This window comes from Hordeum vulgare, chromosome 6H, assembly GCF_904849725.1.
Source record: "Hordeum vulgare subsp. vulgare chromosome 6H, MorexV3_pseudomolecules_assembly, whole genome shotgun sequence".
Taxonomy (NCBI): Eukaryota; Viridiplantae; Streptophyta; class Magnoliopsida; order Poales; family Poaceae; genus Hordeum; species Hordeum vulgare.
The window spans coordinates 536934342-536943313 of NC_058523.1; the positions used below are offsets into that span (position 1 = coordinate 536934342).

Consider the following 8972-nt stretch of genomic DNA (forward strand, 5'->3'; position numbering starts at 1 on the left):
GGCTCCTGTCCATCGGATACTTGCAAAATGGGGAGGAGGCATCCACGTCCAGGTACATCTAGAGAAACATGGACAAACTTTCCAAAAAAGAGAGAAACATGGGACAAACGCAAACGTGACCGGGCAAACCGTTAGCGCATTCCCTTCCAAATCCAGGGACGTGCAGACGTTAAGCTGGTGGCAACCGACCGAGACGCACGCCGAGCGTCGGGGGCCGTTCCGTGCGGCGATGCACAAGGAACCGATCGGCGGCACGCCGTGCCTCGCCTACCTAGTCCACCCTTCACGAGCCCCACCAGCCTTCACGTGAACCAGCCTAGCCGCGTCCCCGCGTCCCAGATGATAACCAGCAGCGCCGCATCCAGCGCCGTGTTCCGCCGCCAAGCCCCTTCCTCCTCCTCCGCCGCCGCCGCCGTCGCCATCCCTTCTTCCATCTGATCCGATCCCGATCGACCTTCCTCTCCTAGGGTCCAGGGTTTTAGGGACGTACGTACGTCGGCATGGGGCAGCCCCCGGGCCGGCCGCAGAGGAAGCGGCGTGCAGGACACACGGCGGCCGTCGCCTCCCGTCCGTCGCCGGCGGGCGCCTTGGAGGAGGAAGTGTTAGGGGGCGGGAATGAGGCCACTCAGAAGCGCGTCAGGACGGTGCAGCCACCGCCGCTTCAGCTTCCATTGCAGGTATATAGATGGGGTTTTAGTATTTTTAACATGACGGCGCTACGATTTTGTCCTTGGCGTAGAATTCAAATTATACCCATTTTCTCTTTCGGGGAATTCGGGGCGGCGCAGCCATCACTACGTCTCCTTTCACTCAAGGTAGATGGGGTTTGGGGTTTTAGTGTTTTAGTACCGTGGCGCGAAGATTTTGTCGTTGGCGTAGGATTCAAGTTATACCCGTTATTTTTTCTTTTAAGGAATTAGGCACGGTGCGGACACCCCCGCTTATGCTTTACTGGCGGGATTGGGGCTTTAGTATTTTAAATCTGACGATGGCGAAGATTTTGTCGTTGACGTAGAATTTAAATTATAGCGTTATATTACTTTTGAAGAATTTGGGTCGGCGCAGATACCGCCACGTCTTCTGCCTCTGCTGCAGGTAGATGTGGTTTAGGGTTTTAGTATATTATTAATACAGGGATAAAAAGGTTTGGCAGTTGGTGTAGAATTCAAATTATACTCATTATTTTTCATCTGCCGAATTCAGATAGCAAGTTCAACTGATCGAAAGAGGGAAAAAACATCAAGTATTGAAGTTAATGTTTTGTCTTTTATTACATGACTTTGCTTGTCGATTTCAGGTTTGACTGCATACAATCATAATTAGATATCTTAGATATTGAGTAAAAAACTTCAAATAACTTGTGCATGCTCCTTTTACTCCAATCCAATTGAATAAACTCTCTCGGTGATAGATTGACTGCATATAGAGAAATGTGTTTCATTATTTACCGCAAACTTTGCAAAATGTGATATGACAGGTTTTGATTAATAATATTTCTACCCCTCCAACTAATTAGACAGTGTTTGATTAATAATAGTATCTGTTTATTTACATAGAAATCCATATCTTTTTATTGATCATTATTCTGAGTAGAGACATGATGTTTTGCAGGACATGTTTGTCGATATAATTAATGAACCTCTCCCACTGGGTCTACGATTGAAAAAGAGCCCATCTTTTGCAGATCTTATTGGGAGACGTCTTTCAAAAGAAAACTCTACCAAGGACCGTTCTACCATGAAAAATATTGTTTCCAAGCCCCCCTTAAGGAAAGATGTCAAATCTGGGGCTCTACTAAAAGCTTCAAATTTTGCTGCAAACTTTCTTAAAATTGGTAATTGGGAGGTAAGCCATTTCCTCTTGTTATACTCAGTATATATGTTATTATGTGTAAGAAGTATTTAGAAGCTTTCCATAAGTACTGCCTAACCAAAACATCTTTTTTTTTTTTTTTTTTTGCTTTTATATAGTACACATCGCAGTATGAAGGTGATTTGGTTGCAAAATGCTACTATGCAAAGCATAAGCTTGTCTGGGAAGTTTTGAACGATGGTCTTAAGAGTAAGATAGAGCTGCAGTGGTTACATATTACTGCTATAAAGGCAACTTGCCCTGAGGAGGGAGACGGCACCTTGGATCTGTTGGTTAGTTCTTGCGATTTTTTCTATTGTTTGTTTGCGTACCTATCAATTATTATTGCCTCAACCGAGTTTCCATTCTTTTTTAAGTTGTCTCGGCCACCCATTTTCTTTGAAGAGACCGATCCTCAACCAAGAAAACATACATTATGGCAGATCGCACCAGATTTCACTTCTGGACAAGCAAGCATGCACAGGTAAAGCACTAGTGCATTATCAGATGTTCTACAGTAACACGTAAAGATCGGTGTTCAGATGTGAAAGTTGCAAGTTGTCGCTGTGATTTATGGTGTAAATGTGTTGTGCACTTTGTATTGCTTTTTTTGCTAGACATTGCCGCTAGTTGTTTCTGTTTTATTCAACTTTATCATTTACTTTGTTGAGCTGAAATTAACTTTTAAATGCTCTAAATGCAGGAGGCATACTTTGCGTTGCTCTTCAAGTTTGTTGAGCAAATTTTTTGAAAAGCTTATTCAGTGTGATGAGCGACTAAATGAGCTGAGCCGACAACCAATTACCATATCTGATTCTCCATTTATTGGGACCCTAAGCTCTATATTTGGAAATCCAAATGAAAGTGACGGCCCTTCATCCATGTTCGCACATCATGTGTCACCATGGGATGCTTGTTCAGTGATCCAAAGGAATGGGGTGAAGCATCATCAGCCATTGAACTTAGGTAAGTATCCCCTTCTTCAGACAAAGTCCTAGCGCTCGCAGGCTTCCATGCCATACTTATAATCTTGTAGATTATTTTGCTTTAACAGTAAGCTTTTCTCAGGTGCTGCCGCTTCAGATGTCCAAGCAAAAATTGTTGCTCAAGAACAAAAGAACCTCAGTTTGTGTAATCATGCCAGCCCTGCCGTGCCAAAAGAGTTTCTGGAGATTGCTGAGAGCCTTTTAAGCGATACACATGGCCCGCCATCCGCGGATGAGAAGTATCTGATGGCGAGAGTGGACTCGCTTTGCAATTTGATTGAGAAAGGTACGGCGCCATCCACCGTATCCGTTCCTGAGCGCAATGATACCATTGTTGCAGGAGAAGTAGGTTATGATGCCTTTGACGAGGAGCTCAGATTTTGTTTCGAAGACGAAGAACAACGGGCACCTGCTGGGAGAACTGTGGATGGTGGCACAGGACCGTCTGCCATCGCTAGAAAGGATTCCTTGGAGTTTGCGGATATGTTGGAGAACCTCCCGCGCATACCATCTATGTCAGAGTTTTTGTTCGACATAGCAGAGGGTTAAGAGAACTCCGGTTAGCACTCCGGATTTGGAAATGTTCAATCATGAGGAACTTTGGCTTCCTTTTTAGACTTGTTTTGGTCCCCTGTCTGTAAACTTACATGACTCTCATTTGGTAACAACTGAAATTTGCGCAACCCCATTTCGCTGTTCTTACTGCATTTCTCTCATAGTACTTTTTCCGTTGGTATGTGGCGGCATCTCCCAACAAGCCGATACCAAGGCTATTGCAAAGACGGGCGATGTGGAAAATTTCACACAAAATATCCACGAAGTAACTGCTTCTCCAGTAGGGAGTGTTATACCAATACTCCAAGATCATTCAGCTACTGCATCTTGCTAACTCTTTTTTTGAGCCGCATCTCGTTACTTTGGCCTTGTTAGGTGTGTTTGGATTGTTTCTCCTGCCAGCAAATGTTTCACAATCTTTACTCTGTTTTCCCCTTGACATGACATTTATCTTCTACCGTGTACATGTTAATAGTAACGGGTGATCACATTTGTAGATCAGATGTCATGGCGACTTCGAAATATGAAAAAAAAATCAGAATACCATATACACACTCTTGCATTTCAAATAAAAAGTGTCACAAATGTCTCCATACATCTGCAACAAACCTAGATACGAACAGGAACAATAAAACATGCACCCTTCGTCTACACAATGCAAACCATGAAACGAAATAATATAAATTGAATTCTAGACAAGAGATCAATAGAAACCTCCGGGATACTCTCTAATTGGTACCCAAAGATGGACGTGCTCCAGATGCCTTTTCTTATAAAAGGGAACCTGCAGTTCTCGGAAATGCTTAATCGAAGGATGGGTCAGGCGGTGGCACCTCTTCTCCTTCCTCGTCGAAGGCTTCGTTTTCGTCGAGCATGCTCATCAGCATGGACACCTGCTCTTGAAGCATGGAGTTCTCCTTCTCGATCTCCGACCGCTTCCTGCGCTCGTCCGTGAGCTGCTTCTGCAGAAGCTCCAGCACGCGGGAGTCCTCCTCTAGCTGTTCATTGAGCCCGCCGATTTCACGGTCCTGCCATGCCATTTTACGAGATATTTTACATGATAATATGTACCAACCTATGATGCAAATTTGGCAACTCTAATAAAAATGCCTAATTACCTGGCTGCACTGGAACAATGCACAGGTCATCATAAGTTAATGGTAAAGTTAGTGTTTCATGCTTTATTTCAGGCGTCGGTCATGTATGTAGTTACCAGAGAAAAACAGTATGGCATATACCTAGCATGATATTATGCTAGCATTTGGTGGCAAACAATTAGCAAGAACATGAACCTTTCTGTTCATTTCCAGGATAGCTATCCTCCTCATGCTCTCCACCACATCGACATTGACGAGCTTGCGCTTCTTACCAACCAGCCATCCCTTTGGATATGACGCAGGCTCGAAGTCCGGTGGTGGGAGCAGCATGTCAGCGGAGCTGCGCTTGCCGTTGATTGGCTCCAGGGGCTCGAAGAGCGCCTTTCGCTTCTCGGATAGGTTAGCCATCGGATCTGCCTGATGAGCATCATCCTCTGTGGTAGTGCTTGCTGCATTTACTTCATCAATCTTCATGGCTTCTCCTTGAGCCGGAAGATTGTCTGCTGCTGCCTCTTCTGTGGCAGCAGCCTCGTTGTTATGTTCTTGTGCTTGCAAGCTCCGGCCATTTGCTGGAACATACACATTGGTAAGTCAGATTGAGCGAGTCACTAGTCAGTACATTTACCCCAGCGAAATGCAGTGAATATACATGACCATTGGCACTAGAATTTGAAAATGATCAGCTGCAAGTTTTTTTGGTGGATAACTGGTGGAGTAATAGATCAGCGAGTTTTGCTGCCATTTGGAACTTGGATGTAATTCAATCTATATCTACTCTCCTTGACAAGGAAGCAAAACATAGATAGCAACAGCTTAAACATATTGTATAATATTCCCTCCGTTCCTAAATATAAGTCTTTTAAGAGTTTCTACTAAAAAACTACATACGGATGTATATAGACATACATTAGAGTGTAGATTCAATCATTTTGTTCCGTATGTAGTCCTCTAGTGGAATATCTAAAAAGACTTATATTTAGGAACGGAGGGAGTACAAGCAATTCCCTACAAGATCTATTAACAGACTATTCTAAGAAGCTCTGGAAAGGATAGAAGTAGAAACAATTTATCTTCTTATCTGTTCATGAGTTATGCACTACGAGCAAACGGTTTATACTAACACGGTCAACATTGGCAGGTTCAGATCATTCGGCATGAATGGTGAAGATATATAAAAACAAAGAACACTGGTGGGTTTGGAAATACTAATTTATCTGGTCAGTATCATCAGACCGGCCTAATGAAAGTAACATTCTGACAGCAACTCCAAATAAACGTGACTGGTCACGCCTGTCTCGAGCCTCAGATTATGCTGTAAACAATCAGTATTATACGAAGCCAATGTGGACCATAGATATCTCAGTCTATCACAGTCAATTTGTCCTAAGAAATTCCCGCGTTGTTACTGCTCGTCCTGAAGAGACTTTCGTCTGCCTCGCACAAAACAGAATACTAGTGGAATTCAGAGGAAGAGGACTGAAAAGGTAATTGCACAACAGCAAGTTACTGAAGGGGGTATGGTTTCAATCATGGGTGCACATTGACATCAATAACTTGAAAAGGAAACATGACCAAAATGGTTCTTGTTTAATATAGTAAAGGGGGGTGCGCCCTCCACCTATCTGCATTAATATCAACACAATCGAAATGTTTCTTGTTTATTTACATGACCTTTGGCACTGGAATAGGATCAGCTAGAAGTTTTTTCAGTGGATTACTGGTAGAGTGATGATAGGTGAGAGTGAGTTTTGCTGCCATTTGGAACTTGGATGTGTACTTCAACAAGCTGTATGCACTCTCCTTGACAAGGAAGCGAAGCTAAGAAAGGGCTGTGATAGATAGCGACAGCTAACAGCTTAGAACACATAGTGTACAATACAAGGAAATTCCCTGCAAGATCTAACTTGGTCAACATTGGCAGGTTCAGACACGGTAATTTGGTCAGTACCATTAGATTAACTTACTTGCTGTAACATTCTGACATGAACTCTAAAATAAGCGCGAGTGGTCACCAAACACGCGCATCTCTCGAGCCTCTGGTCGCGACATAAACAATCGGCATTATCTACGAAGTCAGAGAATTAAGGCCATAGATATCTCAGCCTATCGCACTCACCCTCTGTCATCTAGTACTAGTATTACCAAAACTGCAGCCCTCTTTTTCTCAGGAAAACTACAGCCTCGTTGGCCGCTGCCCTCACAGCCAAGCTTCCCCTGCTCCTGGAGAGCATCTCGCTGCGTTGTCCAAGACAGAATACTAGTAATATTCAGAGGAGGAGGGGCCTCAAAAGCTCATCCCAACAACAGCAAAGTTACTGAAGGGGATAGGTTTCTTGGCGCGAGCACATTCGCACGACCTGCAGAGATCTTGCCGGCGAAGGCAAGCAAGGGCACTGCAGCAGCACAGCACCCACCTACCCACCCACTCTGTGAGAAATTACCCCCAAACTAACCATGGTCTGAAGCTCTGAACGACCTTTGCTTGCGCGACGCCGTTGATTAATTAATTATAAACATGCAACGAAGAATCAGTTGAGCCGGCCGGCCGCGTGACCAACGTGGTGGGCGGAAACTGCGATTTTTCTTACTCGTATTGGTGGTAGTATATTCGTCTGCGTGGGGTGGCGGTCGTCAATCCGTTTCCTCACGCAATATCTCACCGCTGGAATGCTCCGGCGCCGTGCGGACTGCGGGAACGGATGAACATCCCTAGAAATAACCGAGGAAGAAAAAGGAAGAAGCCGCTGGTTTTTCTGCAGAGGAACAGGAGGAGGTCCCGAGCTGTAAATCGAACTGGTGTACGATTCTGTGCAAATTCCAAGAAAGAAACGGCGGGAGCAAATCTCAAGATTAATCCCCAGGAGAGAAAGCGTGAGGGGAGCTTTTGCGGAGATCTGGACTGAAGTTTGCGGAAACCGGCAACACGGGTGTGGGAGAGACGGTGAATGGGTGAGGAACGCAGGTTCCTTTCTTTGTAAAGGAGGAACACTATCTCATGTGTATTTTTATATAAAAGGGCGCGGTTCAAATCAGGATGGATTCAGAGGTTTGTTCAAAGGATTTGAAGCGGCAAGAAGCGGCGCCCCTACCTGACGACGGCCTCCTCCTGGACTTCCAGAAGATCCGCGGCGGGTCGACCATGGACGGCTCCTCCATGCGCTCCGCCCCTTCCAATCTGTTCCTATGCCCCCCCTGCAGGCTGCAGCAGCTCAAGAGAAGAGCGGCAAACACGCATCAGCTAGTCTGGTACTGAAGAAATCCGGGGTCAAGAAGGACGGACGGAAATGGTCAGGAGCTCAGCTCACCTCGGCGGGCTCCTCGGCTCGATTCCCGGCTGCCGCCTGCCGGAGCTCCCAATCTCTCGCCGCTCTCTCCGCCTCGGTCTAGCTTGTTTGGTCGCGTGCGGTGCGGTGCGGTGCGTTATCTGGTGGTTTCTGGCTGTGCTCGTGCCGTGGCGTGGGCGTGGGCGTGGTGCTGCTAGCAGGAGGAGAAAGAAAGGAACGGTGGCCTTGGAAGCCACTCCCGTTTCCTTGGCGCCCTTGACGGTGGCTTTCAGCCGTGCCCGTGACGTGACGCGCTGGCTGTCGCCCGGTGAACCACGGTGCTCACGCCGTTCACGCTTGTGGCTGACTGTCAGACAGACGGACGGACAGGGGCGTTTTCGTTTTGGGCTACCCGCCCGCCAACAACCAGTAGTCGTGCCCGTGCGCGCTCCCCACTCCGGATCCTCTGTGGGCAATGCAAGCAGGGCTCTACCTTAGACCAACTCCAAGGCCCTGTTTGCTTAAAAAATTCTAAAACTTTTTTTTAGTCCCAACTAAAAAGTCTCTAATCCCTACTTGTCTGGTTTCAAAGACTAAACATGGATTAGAGGTTATTAAATGACATGGTAAAAGATCATGTTATCCCTAGTAATGTACTAGAGGTTATTAAATGACATGCTAAAAGTAGGGATACTGTTGGAAAAAGTTCTAAAAAAATCTTAAAAAGACCCTTTCATAGGGACTTCTTCCTTTAGTCTCAAATGCCCACTTTTAGTCCCTAAAAATCCCTCCTATTTGATTTAGATGAGACTAAAAGAATTTTTTTTAGTCCCTACACTAAAAAGTCCCTTTAAACAAACACCCCCTAAGAGCATCTGGCTGAGGGCCCTAAACATGTCTCATACGTTCCACCGACGGACGGCTTTGTCATTGATCGATGCCAAAAATGCAACCTAACAGCAACTCCAATCGTCCGACCCAAATGGGCGACGATTTGTCCGTTTTTTTTTTATTTGTTTGGATCGGTCACCCGTTCCGTGTCCTTCTGCTTTTTTTTGGTTGGTTGTGCGCCCAACGCGGGCGACCCATTTTATGTCCACACATTTAGACTAAAAAAGCCTCCATGCCAACGCCCAAGAGTTCATGTCGGCACCATGTCAGCGGCCGGCATACATTATCACCACGCAGTTCATGCTGGCACACTTGGCAGCGGCCGGCAC

At 45.8% G+C, this 8972-nt stretch overlaps 2 protein-coding genes across 3 annotated transcripts; one reads left to right on the forward strand and one right to left on the reverse strand.

The window, feature by feature from the left end:
• The first annotated feature begins 316 nt into the window (after positions 1-316).
• LOC123403655 lies at positions 317-3616 on the forward strand. 2 transcript variants are annotated; one of them, XM_045097572.1, is made up of 6 exons: positions 317-677; positions 1612-1845; positions 1971-2144; positions 2229-2335; positions 2555-2817; positions 2920-3612. In XM_045097572.1, the coding sequence occupies exons 1-6, from the start codon at positions 501-503 to the stop codon at positions 3384-3386; spliced, it is 1422 nt and encodes a 473-aa protein (XP_044953507.1). In that variant the 5' UTR covers positions 317-500; the 3' UTR covers positions 3387-3612. The 2 variants fall into 2 exon arrangements, with proteins under 2 accessions (XP_044953507.1, XP_044953505.1); XM_045097570.1 differs by having other exon boundaries at positions 1971-2335; positions 2920-3616.
• A 317-nt stretch (positions 3617-3933) lies between these two features.
• On the reverse strand, positions 3934-8035 carry LOC123402459 (protein HEADING DATE REPRESSOR 1). Its single transcript, XM_045096385.1, has 4 exons — positions 7795-8035; positions 7579-7688; positions 4685-5058; positions 3934-4420 (listed from the first exon to the last, which is right to left on the reverse strand). The coding sequence occupies exons 2-4, from the start codon at positions 7643-7645 to the stop codon at positions 4196-4198; spliced, it is 666 nt and encodes a 221-aa protein (XP_044952320.1). The 5' UTR covers positions 7646-7688; positions 7795-8035; the 3' UTR covers positions 3934-4195.
• Positions 8036-8972: the final 937 nt, after the last annotated feature.

Coding starts and splice junctions, on each gene's coding strand:
- LOC123403655 (XM_045097570.1), top strand. CDS start 501: ATGGGGCAGCCCCCGGGCCGGCCGCAGAGGAAGCGGCGTGCAGGACAC. Junction 1,846..1,970: donor TTAAAATTGGTAATTGGGAG/GTAAGCCATTTC, acceptor GCTTTTATATAG/TACACATCGCAGTATGAAGG. Junction 2,336..2,554: donor GGACAAGCAAGCATGCACAG/GTAAAGCACTAG, acceptor CTCTAAATGCAG/GAGGCATACTTTGCGTTGCT.
- LOC123402459 (XM_045096385.1), bottom strand. CDS start 7,645: ATGGAGGAGCCGTCCATGGTCGACCCGCCGCGGATCTTCTGGAAGTCC. Junction 5,059..7,578: donor CAGGAGGAGGCCGTCGTCAG/GTAGGGGCGCCG, acceptor TGTATGTTCCAG/CAAATGGCCGGAGCTTGCAA. Junction 4,421..4,684: donor TCCTGGAAATGAACAGAAAG/GTTCATGTTCTT, acceptor ATGGCATGGCAG/GACCGTGAAATCGGCGGGCT.